General features: G+C 56.4%; 2 protein-coding genes and 2 long non-coding RNA genes across 4 annotated transcripts; all 4 read left to right on the forward strand.

Annotated features, from left to right (window-relative positions):
• Positions 1–6,651: 6,651 nt before the first annotated feature.
• LOC122234618 lies at positions 6,652–7,386 on the forward strand. Its single transcript, XR_006212460.1, has 2 exons — positions 6,652–7,154; positions 7,255–7,386. It is a non-coding gene; the product is annotated as an uncharacterized LOC122234618 (long non-coding RNA).
• Positions 7,387–7,745: 359 nt separating this feature from the next.
• On the forward strand, positions 7,746–9,127 carry LOC122234619. The gene is made up of 3 exons (XR_006212461.1): positions 7,746–8,108; positions 8,372–8,571; positions 8,678–9,127. It is a non-coding gene; the product is annotated as an uncharacterized LOC122234619 (long non-coding RNA).
• Positions 9,128–10,714: 1,587 nt separating this feature from the next.
• Positions 10,715–11,192, forward strand: PRM3 (protamine 3). The gene has a single exon (XM_015535176.2). It carries the CDS (start codon positions 10,811–10,813, stop codon positions 11,102–11,104), a length of 294 nt encoding a protein of 97 aa, XP_015390662.1. The 5' UTR covers positions 10,715–10,810; the 3' UTR covers positions 11,105–11,192.
• Positions 11,193–14,476: 3,284 nt separating this feature from the next.
• TNP2 (transition protein 2) lies at positions 14,477–15,880 on the forward strand. The gene is made up of 2 exons (XM_007076868.2): positions 14,477–14,890; positions 15,716–15,880. Exons 1-2 carry the CDS (start codon positions 14,554–14,556, stop codon positions 15,730–15,732), a joined length of 354 nt encoding a protein of 117 aa, XP_007076930.2. The 5' UTR covers positions 14,477–14,553; the 3' UTR covers positions 15,733–15,880.
• The last annotated feature ends 5,521 nt before the right edge of the window (positions 15,881–21,401 follow it).

A 21,401-nucleotide genomic window follows, 5' to 3' on the forward strand; every position in this document is an offset into this window, starting at 1 on the left:
TGTCTGTGTGCAGAGCGTGACATGGGGCTCGATCCTTAACCGTGAGATCATGACCTGAGCCAAAACCAAGAGCTGGATGCTCAACTGACCGAGCCACCCAGGCACCCCAGAAATGCCTCGTGTTTCACATCTGGTTACTTGAACCACAGGCCTAACTTGGGCACACTGCCTCCTGAAATGACTCTCAACTGACTGAACGTCAGGACTGAGACTGGTTTGTTGAGATAAAACTATCTGCCAACTCAACTTCTGGACAGTGACATTTCTTGGAGAAGTTTCAAAAGTGGGACTGTAGGAGAGCAAAATCGGCCGCCCCAAACTGTGTCTTTTCGTCATGCGGGTTATTGTAGGCTGATTTTTTTTTTTATGTTTATTTATTTTTGAGAGACAGAGCATGAGCAGGAGAGGAGCAGAGAGAAAGGGAGACACAGAATCAGAAGCAGGCTCCAGGCTCTGAGCCGTCAGCACAGAGCCCGATGCAGGGCTTGGACTGGTGAACCACGAGATCGTGACCTGAGCCAAGGTCGGACGCTTAACCGACTGAACCACCCTAGGTGCCCTAGGCCAATTATTTTTAAGAAACAGAAGGCTCAGGAAGAAACTCTGACCATCCCCCTAACTGTCTAAAAGGATTTAGACAGAAGACCTGCTGTGGGAAGGGAGCTGTCCCCACAGACAACTACAACATAGTATGAAGGAAGGCTCTACATGCCGTATAAGCCTGGATTGCCTGACGGCCCGTGGGCCTCCTGTTCTTATGGGGCCCCTGCACATATGTATAACTAAACTTTATTTTCTCCTGTTGATCTGTCTCATGTCAATTTAAGTCAGCCAAAAGAACCTTGAAGGGTAGAGACGAAGAAGATTTTTGTTACCTAAACAAAAAAGGACACGCTTACTGAAAAGAACTCGTGCCGCTCAGCTGGATGGAGTGAGCTGTGGGTGGCCCCTTCCACCAGCCCTGCTCTTTCTAAAGAATGGATAAACGTCTAATCAGGGCTTCTGCCCCAGAGAAGACGGGAACAGATATTTTTCCGGAGAAGACACGCACGCAGATGGCCAATGGGCCCGGGGGAGATGAGTTGGCATCACCCCTCGTCAAGGAAATGCACATCGGAACCATGGGGACATGCAGCCTCGCCCCAGTCTGAATGGCTAGTGTTAGACGAGAGACAACGGGTGTTGGCGAGGGTGTAGGCCAAAGGGACGCCTGCGCTCAGCAGGTGGGAGTGTTGGCTGGCGTAGCCATCCATCCATGATGATGATGGAACCGTCATCACGTTCGCTGCAGCATTATTTATGGTAGCCAAGATACGGAAACAAAGCGCTCATAAATGGGTAAAGACGATGTGGTGTATTCAGTGTAGAAAAAAGAACGGGATCTTGCCATTTGTGACAACGTGGATGGACCCCGAGGACATAATGCTAAGTGACGTGAGTCAGAGAAAAACAAATGCCATATGATCTCACTTATGTGTGAAATCTAGAAAGAACAAAAAGACAAGCTTCTGGACACAGATTGGTGGCGGGGGCGATGGCGGAAGGGGGTCAAAGGGTGCGGACTTCCAGGTATAAAATACATGCTCACACAAAGACTTTATGCGAGAATGTAAAAAGCCGCTTTATTCGTAATAGATTGCATGTCTGTGTGTCCCACCCCAATTCATACATTGAAGCCTCACCCCCAATGGGATGGTGTTAGGAGGTGGGGACTTTGGCAGTCAACTAGGTCATGAGGGTGGAGACCCCATGCATGGGATTCGTGCCCTTATAAGAAGAGATCCCAGGGTCACTAAGCCTCTGACTCTTGATTTTGGCTCAGGTCGTGATCTCCACGTTCATGAGTTCAAGCCCTCGTGAGGCTCCATGCTGATGGTGTGGGGCTTCCTTGGGATTCTCTCTCTCTCCCCTCCCTCTCTCTCTCCCTCTCTCTCTGCCCTTCCCTACCCACCCCCTCTCAAAATGAATTATTTTTTTTAATGCCAAAAAAATTTTTAATGCCCTAGTTTGGGGGAAACTGGGTGAGAGGTATATGGAAAAAGTAACCCCCTCTCCAACTCTTCCCAACAGAAAAAGCTTATTAAAGAAAAAATAAATAACCTCACAGCTAAATGGTGGGACCATGGCACACAACAACTGCTCAGACAATACGGAAATGGGTACCGTTTCCCATTATTTTGTCCTGATCACGGAAATGACTCAACATTCAGCAATGCCCTTAGGTTCATAAATTCTAAGCAATACAAAAACTGATAAAATAGAAAGTGAAACTTACCATAATTCCACACCCCCCCCCCCACTGCTAAATCCATGAATTATATTCTGGACTGTTCCCTACCCCTACGCAAACACTTATTTTAAATTTTTCTACGGACGTGAGATGACGTGTCGCATTCCAGTAATTTGGTCACTGTCGATAGACTCTGGATTTCCTTTTGCATCAAGGTCACCCTACCGGGCTCCTCTACCTGAACGGCCATGAGCTGTTCTGCAACACGAATGTAGCAACTCAGCCACCATTTCCTTAAGACGGACTTTAAGTTATTGCCAATTTTCTCCCTGCAAGCCGCACCCTTGTGAGCACGCTCAGAATTTCTGCAGGACAGACCCCCCCCCCGCCCCCCCCCGCCCCCCCCCCCCCCCCCCGGCCCCGGTGGCAGAATTATAAGTGCAATGGCACATCGATAAGGAGTCACCTGACTGCCACATTGCCCTGACTGTCCCCAGAATCGGCTGGCTCCGCCCCTCCCTAAGGCAGCGGTGGGTGTGATACCCCCCACGCCCGCCTTCACCTCCCTGGTGACTCTGCCCTCAATCAAGGCGGCCATGGGTGGCCACTGTGACATCACAGATGGCGGGGGCTGGGGGGTGGGGGTGGGACAGGACAGCACCTGAAGGGATGCTCCCGGACGTCCTGCTGAGATTCAGCGTGTGTTTGATATGGCAGATCGGGGGCGGCGGGCAGGGAGAGGGTGTGCGACATTTCAAACGTCACACGACGGTACCACGCGCGTTTCATGTTTGGAAAATGACAGTCAAAGAGTTTTATCCTAAAAGCACCCATTTACCAATCACTTCTTCAACACATGTTTGGGTTTCTTCTGTGTGCCGGGTCACTCACAGTAGGAGGCTTGTCACGGTGAACAAAATTCCGTTCCCGACCTCCCGGAACTTGTGTCCTACCTGGAGATAAAGAGCAAACGCGGCGAGTAGAGGCTAGCGGCAAGCGCTACGTTCCGCAGGGTAACAGCCAGCTGCTCGAACAAAACCCCGACATTTCAGATCCAGTGGAGCCCCAGGGGCCCACCTCCTTTCCCCGCCCTTACGACCTATTTGTCCGGTGATCTGATTCACGCAGGGTCTCCTCGGCTAAACCCGAAGGCTTTCTTTCCGTTCCAAGCTTTTCCTGTCCCGCTGCCAGGCCTTCGAACCAACGGACCCCCCGGTTAAGTCTCCGCTCACGCGTCCCCTCCTCAGAGTGGCGCTTCTTAGACCCTGTGCGTGAGCTTCCTGCCAGCCACCCTGCCCACCGCCAGCCGCCGCGTCCCTCCAGCCCTGCGACAGAGGGAGAGGGGGACACTAAAGAATCGTCCTCCCCTTCCACTCCCCTTCCTGCAGCAGCCCCCCGACTCGACCCCCAGGCCTGCCTTGCGCCCCACAGGCCACATGGTCAGCTCCCCCATGGCGTGGGGACAGAAGGGGAGGGGGGTCACTCCCGGGCCAAGGCAGTTAGTTAGAAACAGAGGAGCCTCCTCTACGCTCTCTCCCTGCGTGCGGGGGCTGGACACAGAGGTCAGGACGCCCTCCACGCTGCGTGTCCAAGAAGGCTGAGCTCAGCCCGCAGCCCTGAACGACTGTGTGCTACAGAGCCACCGGCCCCCTCCCCAAAGGGACACCCACACTGCACAGATGTTGGCACAGCTGGTTCCTTATCACTCAGCCCTCGGCTCAAACATCACCTCCTCAAGAGGACTCTCCCAGGGGCGCCTGGGTGGCTCAGTCGGTTAAGCGTCCGACTTCGGCTCAGGTCAGGATCTCGCGGTCCGAGAGTTCGAGTCCCGCATCGGGCTCTGTGCTGACAGCTCAGAGCCTGGAGCCTGCTTCGGATTCTGTGTCTCCCTCTCTCTCTTTGCCCCTCCCCCACTCCGTCTCTCTCTGTCTCTCAAAAATAAATGTTAAAAATAAATTTTTTTTAATCAGATCTATACATGAGTCATTGAATGAAAAGGTACTGTGAACTCCCTTCGTGCCAGGTGTAGCTCTCTTAGTCATTTGGTGGACTTTAGCTTCTAATTCATGGTTTTCCCACCTTGTGGGTTGGGGAGTAGGGTTCTGGAAGTTTCTGGCTGCACCCCCTCTGGAGCAAAATGCACTAACTATCTACTGGCCTGTCTCTCCCTCCAAAGAACCCAGCTTTATCCCCAGGGGCAGGATGCTCTTGAAGTAAGACAAATGATCAGAAGGGAAGTTGCTGGGTGGGGTGTCTGGGAAAGCTCTTTATAGAGTAACGACTCCTTTTGCCCCCCTCCTCCTCTTCCCTGTTGCTTGGACAGTGGATATGGGTGAATTTCCAGCAGGGCTGAGGCTAGCCCTGAGTGTGCTTTTGTTCGAATTAGAAAAAAGACTTCTACTGTGAGCAATGAGAAAACAGCTCCTGTGGGCAGAAGCCTGCCTGTGTGTGCTGGGCCTGGCTTGGCAAGCAGAGCACGGGCTGGATTTCAGTCCCCATTCAATCCCTTTGAGGGCTTTGAGCAGTACACAAAATGCACAACGGTCCACGGTGGCCCTGGCTTTGGACTAAGAGGCAACCTTGGGAACGGAAAGCACTTGTTGAGGGTAGAGCCAAAGATAAAAGAAGCCCAAGGCCCTTCGGAAAGGGGGAGCCCCTACACCAGCCCTGGAAGGCCTTCCTCCCGGGCCCTCTTCCTTTTGTTTTAAAAAATAGTTTTAGAAATTGATTTTGAAATAATTTCAAAGTTCCAGAAAAGCTGCAAAAACCATACAAAGAACCACCTTCACCCAGACTGGTCAAGGGTTAACATTCTATTCCATTTACCCCACTACACCCTCTCCCTCTTTCCCCATGCAGATACCTGTCCATCGCTACTGCTGTTTTTCTGAATCACTTGAGAGCATCTGGCGAAACAGTGCCCCTCATGCCCAAATGTTCCAGTCTGTGAATCCCCAAAACAAGGACACGATCTGCCCAACAACCTCTGACTTTTTTTTTTTAATGCTTATTTATTTTTGAGACAGAGAGAGACAGAGCATGAGAGGGGGAGGGTCAGAGAGAGAGAGGGAGACACAGAGTCTAAAGCGGGCTCCAGGCTCTGAGCTGTCGGCACAGAGCCCGACGCGGGGCTCGAACTCACAGACCGCGAGATCATGACCTGAGCCGAAGTCGGGCGCTCAACTGACTGAGCCACCCGGGCGTCCCAGCACTTCTAACTTCTTAAGTAAAATGTAAAACTCACATCCAGAAGTCAGGTACGTTGGTTTTCGGTTATAACTAACCAAATCTAATGCTAACGGCTACCCTCTTTATCCCTCAAACTCATGCGGGTCGCAGGAAAGATCACACAAAGCTCAGAGTGGGCTGGCCCTGTCTTGCCCAAGCTCGCCCGCGCTCTCTGCCCCACCCACGGGGGTCTCCTTCAATTCCATACACTTGGCAAGCACCTCTCAGCCCCTGGACTTTCGTTTTTTCAATCGAGGTGAAATTCACGTACTGTAAAATTCACCACCGTATGTTTTGGTTTGTGTTGTAAGTAGGTTCCACCCCCAGCACGGAGCCCAACGCGGGCTGAGCTCATGACCCTGAGATAAAGGCCCCGGCCGAGATCAGGAGTCGGACGTTGAACGGACGGGGCCACCCCAGTGCCCCCAATTTCACCATCTTAAAGTGGCTCAGGGGGGCCTGGCCTGGGTGGCTCAGTCAATTAAGCGTCTGGCTCTTGATCCTGGCTCGCGTCATGATCTCATGGTTTCGTGAGCTGGAGCCCTGCATCTGGCTCTGTGCTGATGGCCCGGCGCCTCCTTGGGCTTCTCTCTCTCTCCTTCTCTCTCTGCACACCCCCCACCCATGCTCTCCCTTTCTCTCTCTCTCTCTCTCAACATAAATCAACTCTAAAAAAAGTGATCCAGGGACATTTTGTGTGTTCACACTGTCATGTAACCACCACCACCGAGTTCCAAAAATTTTCGTCATCCAAAAGGAAGCCCTGTGCCCACCAGGCAGCCCTCAACGGTTCCCTGGTGCCAAGTAACCACTGATCGACTTGTGTGTTTATGGATGTCGCTCTTCTGGACCCTTCATATCAATGGAACCCAGGCCGTGTGCTGCCTCTGGACCTCACAGCTGCTGTTCCCGCTCCCGACATGCTTTTCCCTCCCCCGACCCTGACTCAACCTTCAGCAATTCACTTTACCAGCAAACCCCTGGGCAGGTTTCCTATCACCTCCCTGAGGTCGGCTTCCCCCCAACCTATACCCTTGTAAAAAAAACCTCGGGTTTCCCTTCTCAGCATTTTCCACAATCTTAATTATTCCGTGTGGTTCCTTCAGGTTTCCCAGTTAGAGGATAAAGTCGATTAGGCAGCAACACGTCTGCCTTATTTATCGCGGTATGCCAGGGCCTAGCCCAGAATCGAGCACATACTAGGTGTCCAATAATTTTTTTGGTTGTTGACTGACTGACTGAGTGCCCCTGACAGAGAAGTCCTCTTGTCTCCCCTCGCCGGTGACCTGGGGTTGGGGGGGGGTGGGGAGTGACCCCGTGCGCCAGGCCGGGCCAGGCCCCACCCTGCCCTCACCAAGGGCCTCCCACACGCCCATATATGGACGCGATCAGGACAGCTCTGGCAGGGTCTGTGAGGTCAAGGCCTCTGTGCCCTCACAATGCCCAGGGACCCCCCTGTGTCTATAAGAGGCCCACAAGCCGGGCCCCCGGCTCACAGCTCACCAAGTTCCACCTGCTCACAGGTTGGCTGGCTCGACCAAGATAGACCCCCTGCCCTGAGCATCCCGGCCGGATCCATCTAGAGCCATGGCCAGATACAGATGCTGCCGCAGCCACAGCAGGAGCAGGTGCCGTCGCCGCAGACGCCGATGCCACAGACGAAGGAGGCGATGTTGTAGGAGGCCGAGGAAGAGAGGTGAAGGGGCGCGCCCCGGGGCGGGGTGGGGGGTGCGGTGGGGCCGGGCCGGGGATCCCCCAGCCCCGCTGAAACTCCCCCTCCCCGGTTCCCTCCGCAGTGTGTTCCCGCCGCTACAGGGTGGGGAGGTGCAGGAGAAGATGATCCACGCACGGGGTACCGGTCCACCACTCCTGCCCGAAATTCTACCAGCCAGTCAAGACCGACCTGCCGCCTCTGAACATGCCACCAACACCATGACCTGAACAGGAGCCTGCTAACGAACAATGCCACCTGTCAATAAATGTTGAAAAAAAAAAAAGAATCGCGCCCTCGTCTCTCTGTCTTGACGGGGGTTCGGGGTGGGGGGGGATGCCGGGAAGAGGGGACACGAGCGGCGGTCACTGGATCTGGCTCCAAGCTCTCTGTTCCGCCCCGGTCACCACCAAAATCTGCTCCCGCGCCGGCCGGCCCTTTGTGAGTCCCACCGGGGACGGGGGCGGGGGCGGGTCCTGCTGGCGTCGGAGGGCTTCTCCCTGGCTCTGGACTTGCTCCCTGCCCCGCCCCCGGAGAGCCGGGGAAATGCAGCTCCTGCTCAAGGTTTCACTACACCCCAAGTGCCCAGGTGTCTTCTGTTTGAGAACAATGCTGCCGAGACAGCACTGAATGTCTCCCTAGTTCAGGGCACGAGAAAACTTGCCCGTCTCCTCTTGGCCCCTCAACCCACATGATGCACCGGGGGCTTAAAACCCCAGTGAGATGTGGACATTGTTCACGATGGGTTGGGAGACTCTGAGTCTGCTTGGCTCAGTCAGATCCTGGCAAAGCCCAGGGCATTTCGTCAGTCGCAGGGAGCTCGGTGAGAAAGTGACCGCAGAAATGTCGTGGCCGTGACTTCCCTTTATTGAGTGCCATACATTCATCACGTCTGGGGCTCACACTGCAAGATGGGCATAAATGACCCGGTCTTTTCAGGTAAGGACACAGAATGGGACCGAACCCGCTTGCCTGACCCCACGTATCTGACTGTATACGGGCAGGATGGCAGGACGGCTGGACGCAGAACACCCCCTCACTTCCCGGGGCATTTACACTTAGGGCGGCACTAAACAGCATATGAATACTCGGGTGGGATCAAGCCCTCTGTACTGGTTTCCTAAAGAGCCGCTGTTAACAAATCCCCACAAACTTCATTGCTTAAAACGCAAATTTATTATCTTGAATTGGGTTTTCTGGAGGCTCCAGGGGAGAAGAACCAGTTCCCTCATCTTTGGCAGCTCCTAGAAGCCACCTGCATTCCCACACGGACCCAGCCAGAAAGTCCCCCTGCACCTAAGGTGATGTCCACAGGGTTAGAGGTCGGACAGTTGCTCCCACATTCTGGATTTTACTGGGATCCAAAGGACAGTGAGGCCCAGGAGAAAGGAAGATGGCACAGGTGGAGGGGAGCACCACCCGGGCTGGAGGGGAGCACCGCCTGGGGTGGGAAGGGGGCGGAAGGCCAAGGGCACAGACTGATGCCCAGCCTTGCCCCGTATTTGCAGAGTGACCTAGAGCAAGCCACATCACCTCTTCATGGGAAGCAGGAATTGGAAAGTAAATGAATGCAGTAACAACCCATCCAAAACCCCAGGTCGCGGCACAGCCCCAGGGTGGGGAGGAAGCTTCAGGAACGAGTGCGTGAGAATGACACCGGCTGAGATGGATTTGTACCAAATGTTAGCACTGTCCCTGTGGCCTGAGGGACCCACACACATTTTTTAGGCAAGGCAAGGGGGTGGCCCTGCCGGCTGTGAAGGGACTGGCCAGCGTGGGAACAATGGTAGGGTGGGGCCCCCGAGTCACAGTGGGGGGCCCCCTTTATATATAAGCCCGCAAAGAGCGGCCAGCAGACCAGACCAACATTGACGGCAAGAGCAGGCGGGCAGGCCTCAACCCTCCTCCCCTACCCCCAAGGCCAGCCGTGCCCTCAGCCTAAGGCACCTGCCCCGGGACCATGGTCCGATGCTGCAGGAAGAGTCCGAGCGAACACCCACAGCAGGGGCGGGCGCACGGCCAGCATGAGTGCCAGGACAAGGAGCAGGAGCAGGCCGTGAACGCAGAGGACATCCAGGTGGACCAGAGGACCCACAAAGACTGCTGCTGCAGACACAGGCGCTCTTCCCAAAGGCGGCGGTACAGGGCCCGCAGGAGGCGGAGATGCTCCTGCCGGAGGAGAAGGAGCCAGAGAGGTGCCTGCAGGTCCAGAACCGGAGGTGCGGCCAGTCTCCGCCCCTGATGCGCCCAGGCTGGCACGGGAACCCCACCCCCGGGAGGCACCCCCCCCCCAGCCCCACTCCTGACCCGCCCAGGGTGGCCCTGGGACCCCACCCCGTGACACCCGAGTCCTGTCCCCAGAGCCCTGTAACCAGGACTCTTTTCCAAAAGGCCACAGAAGGGTCAGGACAAGGAGGTGCCAGAGGAGACACTAAACCTTCCGGGGTCCATCACACCCCTGGATGGAAATCAAGGAAAAGTCACCCGCCAGAGAACCACCCGGTGAGACCAAAGCAATCCCCTGACGTTGGATGCTCCTTGCCAGCCCACAACATCTTGACTGAAATGCACCAAAGTCATCTGTCAAATAAAGCTTGAGATAATAAATTTGCTGTCCAGTCTCCCTCAGGCACAGATAAAAAAAGTGAACAAAATAAACGGTATCCTCCCGTTACCCAGAGTGGGCAAGGGTGTGCTGGGTGGCTGGGGAATGGGAAGCAGGTCTGGCATGCTCCAGCAAGAGGCGCTGGACTGAGGGAGGCCTTGGGGGCCACTAGAAATATTTTTTAATTTTGTGAGAGAGACAGAGCATGTGCAGGGGAGGGGCTTGAACTCACTGACCGTGCGATTGTGACCTGAGCCAAAGTCGGATGCTTCACCGACTGAGCCGCCCAGGTGCCCCTCGAACTCTTTGGACATTACCACAAATTTTAAATCCCTGTCGTCAGGGCCATGCTCCCTCCGGAGCAGAAAAAGGCAAGAGCTCAGAAATGACTCCTCACCCCCCTCCCATGCACCCTGTGCTGAAATCGTGTGCTATGGGCACGTGCACAAAGACTTGTGACCACAAACAGGAAAACTTCTAGTCTTCCAGAAGTACAGCTTATACACAGGGCACAAGTTATAAGTACACCTGTGCAGCCCTCCCCGCCGCCCCCCCCCCCCGCCTCCACCGCCAGGTCAAGGAACCAGACATTTCCAGCCTCTCTCCTCCCTCAAGCCAACTGCCCCCCAAAGTAACCACTATTCTAACCCATCCTCACATAATGTCAACGGCTCTCTGGGGCTGGGTATTTCTGGAATGTGGGGAGGAGCCTATGTGTTCTCCTGCTTCTGGAAATTCTATCCCCAACTGTCATCTCAGCTAAAAGGGGGACTTTTGCCAGCACAAATGAGGCAAGGTGGCCGGCCTGGAACTCTGACTCCGTCCTGGCCTGTAGGTGGTGGAACCTCGAGGGGGCTGCTGGTGGCTGAGGTCTGAGACAGGTGTCAGCCCAGACTCGGGTGTCCGAGGGCGGGGGGCGGGGCTCCAGGGGCCCCTTTGTGATGTCAGCGCCCTGCCTACTGTCCTCACAGCCCCTCCACTCCCCCCATCTCCAGTGGCCTTCCCTCCTAGTCTGGAGAGGCAGCCAACGCGGGCAATGGGTTCCCGCTGTGCCAAGCTCAGCACTGGCCACGGCCGGGGCTACGAATCCCCCATGAAGAAGCTCATGGCCTGCGTGAGTCAGGATAACTTCTCCTTGTCGTCCGAGGGGGAGGGAGAAGAGGGGGGAGAGGAGGAGGAGGACGAGGAGGAGGAAGAGGAGGAGGACGAGGAGGAGCTCCCAGTGCAGGGCAAGCTGCTGCTGATAGAGGCCGAGCGGCAGGAGAAGGAGGGTGCAGAAGAAGAGCCTGCGGCCCAGCAGAGCCCCGAGCCCAAGCAGACGCACTCCTGACCCACGACGGTGGCCCAGGAAGAGATTCCCACCACTGTTCCGGCGAGAAGAACTTTCTGAAAAGAGTCAATAAAAAGTCTCCCAAGGACTTCGCCTCTCTGGTCTCTCCAACCCCACGCCTGCAGTGCTGCGTGTGTGTGTGTGCGAGCGTGTGCATGTGCGAGCATGCGCCCGTGTGTGCGTAGGGACGGGGAAGAGCAGGGGTCAGGGACCCCTGTTCCTGGTGTCCAGCTGGAAGTTCTCAGGAGGCCCACGCCCCCGTGGCTTCTCAACCACCCTCCCCTGCCTCGGCGGGTAGGAAAAGTGGTAGCCAGGACTGGAAGCTGGCCAGGTCTGTCGGAAATGTCGCTGGGGTCACGGTGGCTGTCTCTGGCCGCCCTGGCCCCGGTTCTGGGGTCAGAGCACATGGAGGGGCCTCCAGTCCTCAGCCACTGACGCTGCTGAAGTCAGGGTGACCACCTGTGCTCCCCGCCGCCAAAGGCTCACGTCTGCCTTCATCAAGGGGTCCAGCTGCCAATGTTCCCATCACAGCAATGGGCAGTGGGAGCCCAGAGAAGGTGCCAGATCCAGACGCAGACCCGGGCCCTTACTCTGGCCTTCAAGAAGCATTGGAACGCGTCTGTTGCCACTCTTGCCCTGGCTCTCTTAACCCTGCTGTTGCCAAAAGGAATAACCAGTGAGGTCTCACCCCCTTCCCTCGGTCCCCCGAGCACCAGGCTCCTGGGCCCGAGAAGGATCCTGGTGGGGGCTGCTGGAGACGGGAGTGCGAGGTGGACAGTATTTCCAGAAGATTCTCAGTGCAAGGAGAGGCCCTGACTTACTCGAAGGGGAGGCCACCGCTGAGGCCCGGAGCAGGCAGAGGGCATGTGATGTCGGGAGGAAGAGACCCTGCTGTCCAGGGCCCCCAACTCCATGCCCCGACCAAGGAACCCGGTGAGCCGGTTCCGTCCCTCTGTCCACGCCCCATAGGTCCGCCTGCCCAGTCATCTGCCCGCAAACATCCCCGTCGAGCCCCTGCTGCATACCAGGCACCATGCCAGGCTTGATGGGCCCTGAGTTGAATAAAACACAGACTCTATCTCACTAGGTACTGGAGGGCCGGGAAGTGGGGAGTCAGCAGTGGAGGGTGGTCAGGAGGGGGGAGGGAAGGGGGGAGGAGAGTGGGGAGAGGGGAGGATGGGGGAGACAGTCCAGAGACCCACAGCCAGTCTTGACAGAGTGGCCCAGCATTGAGAACCCAACTAGCCCCACTGAGCTCACACAAACAGAGCCACCAGGACAGAGAGGGCCACGCGGGCCCTCCGTGACTGAAAGGCAGGACTAGAAGGGGCCAGACCTGGACTGGAATCCTGGCTCGGCCACTGACGAACTGTAGGACTCTGGGCTGGTCTCTCAACCTCTCTGAGCCCGTTTCCCCTTTGTTAAACATAATAATGAGACACCCACCTTCCAGGGTGCATTAGTTTCTTAGGGCTGCTATAATAAATTATTACGGATTTGGTGGCTTAAGACAATGGAGATTTATTCTCTCATAGTCTGGAGGCCAGAGGCATGAAATTAAGGTGTCAACAAGGTCACACCCCCTCCGGAGGTCCTAGGGGAGAATCCTTCCTGCCTCGTTCGGCACACAGGGGCCCCAGGACTTCCTTGGCTTGTGGTCAAGTACCCTCATGGGCTCTGCCCCCACCTGGTTTTTCTCCCTGTGTCTCGTCTCTGTCATAACGACACTTGTCACTGGATTTGGGGCCCACCTGGATAATCCAGGATGCCCTCAAGATCCTTAATTTACTTACATCTGCAAAGATCCACGACAGGTTCCAGGGGTTAGGACGTAGACATATCTTTGCGGGGGGGGGGCACCATTCAGTCTACCGCACAGCGTCCCTGGGAGGCTGGAGGGCAGGGCTGCCTACAGAAAACGTGGGGCCCGGAGGCCAGCCACACAGGAAGCGCTCAGTAGACGAGAGCGGCTTTCGCCACGACTGACGGGACATGCTTAGTAATAACCTGCGACAAAAGCAGGTGGTAGCAAAGCCTCACAACAAGAGGCAAAGCTGTGCATGACCAACAGAGAGAAGCGGGGGTTGGCTGGGGGGGCTGCTGGGGGCGGGGAGGACAGAGGGTGTGGCGTGGCAGCAGGAAATGGGAGCTACAGGCTGAGCGGCCAAGAGCAAAGCCCACGGGCATTGGCCAAGGTGTGGGGGGAGGTAGGCGGCTGCGGACGGAGCACCGAACGGACGAGCGAGCTCCGACGGGGCTGTGTGCAAACGCAGGCACCGGCTTTCTGCTCTAGGAGCTGGGAGGTCTGAGCCGGGCCAGGGTGGTGATTCCAACTGGATGGCGGGGCTCCACCATCAAGGAGGGGAGCAGGGTGAGGATCAGGGAGTCAGGAGAGAGGCAGGCTCTCAAGGCGACCATGCAGTCAGGCTCACAAGAATGCGGCGAAGGAAGGAAAGACATCCCTTTGTTAGATGAGGAAACCGAGCCTTGAAAACCAAAACACGCTACCCAAGATCGGACATAAGCCCAAACCGGCGTTAGAACCAGGTTCTAAATCCCCCAGCTTGAAACATGGCTGGGGAGGTGAGCTCACCAGGCAGACCACCCATCAGTCCATCCGGTACTCTTAACCGCCGTGCGGTAAGCCATCCAGTCGACTCGACGTCTGCCCACCTGCCCGTCTGGCTGTACACCAGTCATCCACCCGACGGGCTGCCCACGAGGCCAGCCAACTGCACCAGGGTCAGAGAGGTGCTCCTGACTTCCACGCTGCGTGGGGGGAATACGGAAGCACACTGGGGATGCTCAGACAGCGGGTATGGAGGTCCTTCTGGGGGCTGGCCCGGAGCCAACCACTGGACGTAGATTCTCTAATTCATCTGATGTCCCGGGAGATCGGTATTCTTATTGCCCCCGTTCTACAAAAGCCAGAGGAAAGCAAGCAGCAGATCAGGGATATGGACCCAGCTCCACCTGACCCCAGGGTCCCTACCGCCTTTTTTTTTGAAGTTTTGTTTATTTTTGAGAGAGACGGAGACAGCGCGAGTGGGGGAGGGGCAGAGAGGGAGGGAGAGAATCCCAAGCAGGCTCCATGCTGTCAGCGCAGAGCCCGATGTGGGGCTCGACCCCACGGACTGTGAAATCATGACCTGAGCCGAAACCAAGAGTCGGACGCTTAACCGACTGAGCCACCTAGGCGCCCCAAGGGTCCCTACTTTTAGCCAACAGATGGGACTCTCCCAGGGCGCCCCTGAAAGCGGCCCCCCCCCGGGGTGAAGGCAAGGGGCAGGGGCTTTGTCCCAGCCTGGCCACATCTGTCACACCCCGGTGGCCTGTGGCATCACAATCAGCCCCAATTATATAAGCAGGGGCTGCCGGGGCCTCTGTAAAGCCGGGCGTGCTGCGAGAGGAGAAGGAGGAGGCCTCTGCCCCTCCAAGCGTGGCCTCCCATGGACACCAAGACGCAGAGCCTTCCCATCACCCACACCCAGCCCCACAGCAACTCTCGGCCCCAAAGCCACACCTGCAGCCAGTGCTGCGGCCGGAGCCGGAGCCGGAGCCGGAGCTCCGGCCACAGCCCAACCGGCCACCAGAGCCAGAGTCCAGACCCCAGCCCACCGCCGAGGCACCAAAAACACAGCATGCGCTCCCACCACTGCCCCCCGCGACCCACCACTCGTTCCTGCAGCTACCCCAAGAACAGAAAGAATTCGGGAGGAAAGGTGAAAAAGAGGAAGGCGGCCAAGAGGAGCCAGCAGGTGTATAAAACAAAGAGGCGGAACTCAGGTACCTTTCAAGCAGGTGGGGAAGGGCCACAGGACCCTCCCCTCCCCCCTCCCCGACCCCAGACGAGGGAGAGCAGCCCAGCTGGACCTTAGGGGGAGCGAGGTAAAGGCTACAGCCTCTAAGCCAGAGCACAGAGGAACCACAGGCAAGGGTGGCCAAGGCGAGGAGACTAGGGAGGTTGTATAGGTGACGCACTGATGGACTAGCTCTTCAGATAGAGTGGGATGATGGGCAGGGTGGCCAGATTGTGGGTTAGCTAGATGGGTGGATGTGAGGCTGGCTGGGTAAACCACTCATTAGAAGGTTGGTCCATAGAGGATTGGGTGACCAAGGTTAGGTGGCTGAGTGGACAGAGGGAGCAAGGGATAGACTGCATCCCCGTCCCCCAACCCCCATGGCTGGTGAATGGATGGTGCATGGGTTGGGCATAGTTTGACAGCTGCAGGAAGAAAGTTGAATTGGTTGATGATGGGCTAGGTGGGTAGATGAGCAGATGAGTGGATGGATAAAAGGGTAGATGAACTGACTGGTCAACTGGAAGCCTGACTGCACCGTGGAAGGAAGACGTTTGGACGGACAGACTGAATGGGTAGCCTGGATCCGGTTTAGTGAAAGGACGTTGGGTAATAGAGGGACTGGGTGAATTCATGGATGGTTGGGTGATAAGTGGGACAAATGGACGGATTCACAGAAGGCAAGAGGAGGTTGACAGTCTAAGCTCCACCCACACCCCCCCCGTATTTAGTTGCTGATGAGCAGTCCAAAACCCAAAGGAGGCAGCGACGCATTCCCAGTTAAAGGTCCTCTCCCCTTCCCATCCCTCAGGGCGGAAATACAACTGAGACAGCACCCCATGGCTTGTTCCTGCATTGGCTGCACCCAAATGAGAAATGCCATCGCGCACTAGAAGGAAGTCAAACTTTTTGCAGGAACGCATTATTACAGTGATTTCTATGCAACGTTGATTAAAGCTTGTACGCTGGATGACCATTCCTGGAGTTGGCGTCTTGGTTTCACGAGAGGGGGCACGTGGTTGGGGGGCCTGGCTTGGAAGCTCAAAGCAGGAAGAGGCTGTGTAAGGAGCAGGGGCGTGGCTCGCGCCGGGACCTCGCGGAAGCGTGCGAACCAACACGAGCACAGGAGCAGAAACTAAGGCGGGCTGGACACCCCAAGAAGCTGGGAAGCAGACGGGCGGAGCCCTCCTCGGCCCTGTACCTCCCACCTCGGTGCACACACACCCGGGATGCCCACAGGCCCACATGTTCATGTGACCCACGTGCCGTAGCCAGCACACAAGAGTGGCAGAAGACAGGCGAGGGGAGGGGTCGGGAATGTGCATTTTGAAGTCCAGAGCACCCCGAGTTTGAACCCTGGCTCCCGCTTCCCTGCTGGTGACGCTCCACAACTTAGCTAAGGGCCCAGGTACGTTCTGGGGCTGTGCTGGGCTCCGGGAACACAGAGGACACACAGGGCCCTGTCCAGAACATTCTGGGCCAAAGGAAGAGTGTGTGGTGGTGGGGCAGTGCCAGGCGGGGGCCAGGTCCTGCGGGGGTTTGCACCGGGAGCCTGGCCGTTCAAGTCACAGCAGGGTCTTAACAGGGTCCTGTGCTCGCTGCCGTGTGGAGACAGAGCTACAGGGAACAGAAGAGCCGGCACAGAGGGAACAGCCATCTGGAATCAGTCTCCTCCTCTGGAGGTGTCGAGGGTGTGAAGGGGCACGCAGGCCTCACACTTTGCACATAGTAGGCACTGAAGGAGCCTTTGCAAAAATAATAAGGCAGACGAAGTACCAGATGGAGGGAATGGTTAGGGCCCCATGTAAATTACCACAAGTGGCTTAGGGTCAGACCCAAGTTCCTCCGAGACCACCCCCGCTCCACATCTAACTGGGTAATCATTTCTCCCCTCACAGTCCAGCAGCCCCGTCACTGCCTGGGAAAGTACCCAGCACAGCACTGGGCACATGGATGCTTGGGATTCCCTTTTGTGTTTCACTGGGCATCTGGGCTAACGGAACCGAGGGGAACCTGTGGAGACGGGTCAGGCGTGGAAGTGCTCGGGGGGTCTGCCGTAGACGGCAAGGAACCAGGAGGGGGCCTTTCAGCGGTAAAGTGCCATCACACTGTATGTCAATTACAGCAAGGCTGACTTTTGCGGGACAGTGGCAGGACCCGGAAGGTCCCCCCTCAGATCTCTGCTGTGCGGCTTTAGAGAGTCATTTTCCCTCTCTGTGCCCTGGTCTCATCTCCCGAGGAGTTACCTGGAGGGGGTGGGGATGTTCCCCGAAATAATGCAGTACAGGGTCAGGTACACAGTGTGTACTTCCTGGGCCCCTGTCCTCCCCACAGCAGGGAGATGTTCCAGGTTGGGACCACGTACCTATGAGAGGATGTGGGGAGGGCCCAGGCGGGCTGGGGAAATTACCATTTACTGAGCACCTATGAGGTGCCAGACGCTTTGACATAAATGTTTCCACTGAATCCACACACCTAAGGCAGGAGACATTACCGCTCCCATGTTATAGATGAAGAAGCTGAGACTCAGAGGTAAAATGGTTTGATAAGGTCTGCAGGAAGGCAGGTGTGAGATCAGACGTTTATGTTTTGCCCCAAACCACCTGGTTTCCTATTAAAAAATGTAAGGCCACATGATGCCATGATAGTCACGGACACCTCAGGGCAGAAGAGTTTGGGGAGCCCTTCTGGGGAGCACACTTTAAGGGAGCAGGTGGAGACAGAGGTCAGGGACTTTAAGTCCCACTCACCAAAGGACCTCCCTATTCCCTGGGCAGTGTCCTTTTATGATATGATCACTGAAGGCAGGAGATCTATTGTGGAGACACAATCTCTGTAATAAGAGAAAGTAGGAAGCCGACAGACTGGGTCACATGTTCCCATGTTTCCAACACTCAGAAAAAAGTTTCACAAGCACACACACACACAGAGATGACCAGTCACATAGACAAAGGGCTCGCCCTTCGAGCCCACTCAGACACGGAGAGAAATTAGGTTTACATGTGAACTCCTTAGCGTGCGCACACACACACACACACACACACACACACACACACCCCTCTTCACATGCCGGCAGGCACTCACAGGCACACGGCGCCCCTCTCGCGCAGACACCGATGACAAGAGGAAAAACAGCAAACCACAGGCTCATTCTTTTACTTGCTTGGTTTCAGGTGGGGAGGCAACAGTTCGGGGGCAGGTCTGCTGGAAACCCAAATTCAGGAAACAGAAACAGCCGCTTTGTTCAGCCACTGGGAAGGTTATGCAGATTCTGAAGGCAACATATCTTGCCTTTCCGGTTGAGAGATTTCATTTGGGTGGGATATTGGGGGTGCGGGGTAGCCTGAGAAATGCCGGGACACAGCCTCGCCTGTGGTGGGGCTGCCATTCCTAAGGGGCCCTGGGGGTCGCTCGGGGGACCCAGCAGTCCTGGGGCACATCCTGGGTTGAGACGCCCCGTCTGAGTACAATTCAGGAGGAAAAATACTGAAACTCTGTAGCCGTACAGACCCAGATTCAAATCCCAGCTCCCTCACTCCCTCGCTGGACGACCCTGGGCCTGGCTCTTAACCTCTCTGAGCCTTATTTGCCTCTCGTACTTTGCGAGGAGGTCCAAGGGGCCCCCTGCTCTTGACTGCTGTATCCCCAGCACCTAGCCCGGGGGCCTATCAGGAGCTCAGTGCACATTCGTTGACTCGGTTAAGAAAAGGAGCAGGCATTAAGGCAACAGCGAGACGCCACCTGTGTGCCCACTGCACGGGCAAAAATGGCAAAGGATGGGTAATAACCAGTGCTGGTGAGGGTAAGGGAAGCAGAGACGGTTGGCTGTGGCTGCTGAGGGCATGATGGTGGTCACACACGCTGGCAGACAAACCAGGCGGCGTCTATTAACATTTGAAGCGCGCAAGGTGTTTCTCACACGTGTGCCGAGAGGAGGCCCAGGGAGGTGCAGGGTCACACTGGTTTGTGAGAGCCAAAAACTGGCAATAACTCACGGGGCGCCTGGGTGGCTCGGTCGGTCGAGCATCCGGCTCTGGCTCACGTCATGATCTCATAGTTTGTGAGTTCGAGCCCCGCGTTGGGATTCTGTCTCTCCTTCTCTCTGCCCCTCCCCAGCTTGTGCGTGCCCTCTCTCTCTCTCTCTCTCAAAATAAACTTCGTTTTTTAAATGTTAAAAAAAAAAAAGAATGGGGGTTGATCTCTCTATTCGGATGGCCGGCAGATGTCATTGGGTGAAAAGAACAAGATGGGGAAAGATCTATCATTTACAGAACAAAGCAGCCTACAAAAAACAACACTGTTTTTATGGGGCAGGGGGCGGAGGGGAAGCACGACATAAGTGCCCACAGAAAGATCTGAAAGTGCAGAGACCAAGCCGGTGCCTGGGGTTACGTCCAGGGAGGGAAAGTGCTTTAATTATTCTATCCAAGGAAACGGAAGAGTAAGTCGAGGAGAAAAACGAAATGAGCATCGGCGAAGCATCCAGCAGGTGCTCGGCAAAGTTTTGCTGACCTTGAAGGGAGAGGGTACAGGTGCGGCGATTATAAACTGAGCACAGAGAACCCATGATTATAAACTGACTGCTCTCCGGCCCACGTTTCTGGGCCTGGTGGTCCAGCCAAGGTGGCCCAGAAGGCTCTCCCCAGAGGCACTCATCATCGCAGGGCAGGGAAAGGCCAAGGACAGCACACGGCCTTCTCCCAGCCAAGCCTCTGCCTATAAACCCTTCCTGCTTAGCCTCATCTCCTGCCACCTGCCACTCGGGTCCTCAGAGTTTTGTCTCCAGGCCTCTGCCTGTGCCGTGCGCCTCCAGAAGCACACTCCCTTCTTGTCCCTTGGCCACGTCCTCCCTGGTCTTTCAAACTCGGGTCCAGGATCACCTCGTCCCAGAGGCCGCTCGGGGCCCTGCCGGCCTGGCCGGGTGCCTCTTCTGTGCCAGCGGGCACCGGGCCTCCCAGGTCACGGGCCACTGTCGAGCCTCCGGAGACGAGATGCCTCCCGAACCTGAGAACGGGGCCCAATTCAAGCCACGGTACCTGCCGTTGGCAGTAGCTTTCTCACAGTGAGCAGCGGGGTGAGGTGAGGAGTCATCCTTGGCCCCGACTCCCGATGTCCCGGCCGGCTGTGCGTGTTTCCGTGTCCGGTTTCACAGCTTTTACACGTTCTCTTTTGCCCTCTGTCCACTGCCAAACGGAACTGCCAGGCCCGCCATGCTTGGAGTTCGTGAGGGTTCTTGGGGCCTCTGGATTAAGTCCATTTGCCCGAAGCCATCACACTTACTGGGGGTGGCCTGGGGGAGCTGGGCCTGGAACCAGGTATGTCTGGGCTCCGTGACCAACGCGCTCAGATATCCTCTTTCCTGCCCCTCCTATTTCGGAGTTATTAATACAATAGCCCCTACTTTCTGCCTACACTTCATCTCTGACCTACCTCTTTCCCCACCTGTCGCAGGGGGATAAAGAGACCGCTGGAAGGTTCTCATCAAGTCTCCCCAGGACCAGGGAGGAGCCCTCCTGTTGTCACTTTGGAGTCCAGTCACCAGCTCGTGCTACCCCTCCTGGCCTGTCGGCCTCCTCTGCTGTAGAGGAGAGCCTTCTCCTTGGACTCGAGGGTCCCGAGGGGCGCACGCGTTCCCTGGAAGCCACGATCATTCCCGCTGTCGGGACCGGCTGGGACCAGGTTCCACGCCCCACAGTGAAGCAGGGGCCTCTCCAGACAGAGGCCTCAGGTGGGGCTCAGCCTCTCCGAAACTCCTGTTCACGTTCCACCAGCTCGCTGAGTAGCGCTCTTCTCCTCTGGTAAATGAGGGCACCTAATTACTGCCACCTCATAAGACCGTGGGAAAGAGCAAGTAAGACAATATGCCAAAAAGTTGTCACCCGGCCCAGAGCTGGGGGCCCGGTAAACTGTGATTCCTCTCCCAAGGTCTCCCGGGAAGTGAGGGCTGACCCCCAGGACTCAGGCCTTGGACTCCCCAAGCAGTGTTCTCTCTTACAATGTCCCCCGGCTGTCCCTTGGTACTGGTTTTGCACCCACTTGGGGGAACTAGGGTGGTGACACCCTGGCGGGTCAGGGACAGTTGTGAGGTATGTCCCAAGGCCTCTAGTGCAGGTTATTGTGGCTAAAGACCCAGCTGTCTGGAAGGTCAGAAGCCAGAGGGTTCTTTCCACATCCAATCCTACAGTATTTCCTGGGCCTCAAGGACTGGCTCCAGCCGTCAGGGTGAAATCCAAGTCCTTCCCACCTCCTATCCGGGACCCGCCGGACAGACTGGACCCCTGCCAACCCCTGTGCTAAAGCACAGGTGAACCCCTGCACTCACCCCCCCTTGCTGTCTACACCAACACTACGCCCTCTCTCGGGTCCTCACACACGCCTATCATTCCCACTGCAGGGCCTTTGCATGAACTGCTTGATCTCTGTGCCTGGAGTCACCTTCAGCCCACTTTTAGAAAGACCTCAACTCCGTCACCATCCAAAAGGCTTTCTCTGCCCGA

This window comes from Panthera tigris, chromosome E3, assembly GCF_018350195.1.
Source record: "Panthera tigris isolate Pti1 chromosome E3, P.tigris_Pti1_mat1.1, whole genome shotgun sequence".
In the NCBI taxonomy this organism is placed as follows: Eukaryota; Metazoa; Chordata; class Mammalia; order Carnivora; family Felidae; genus Panthera; species Panthera tigris.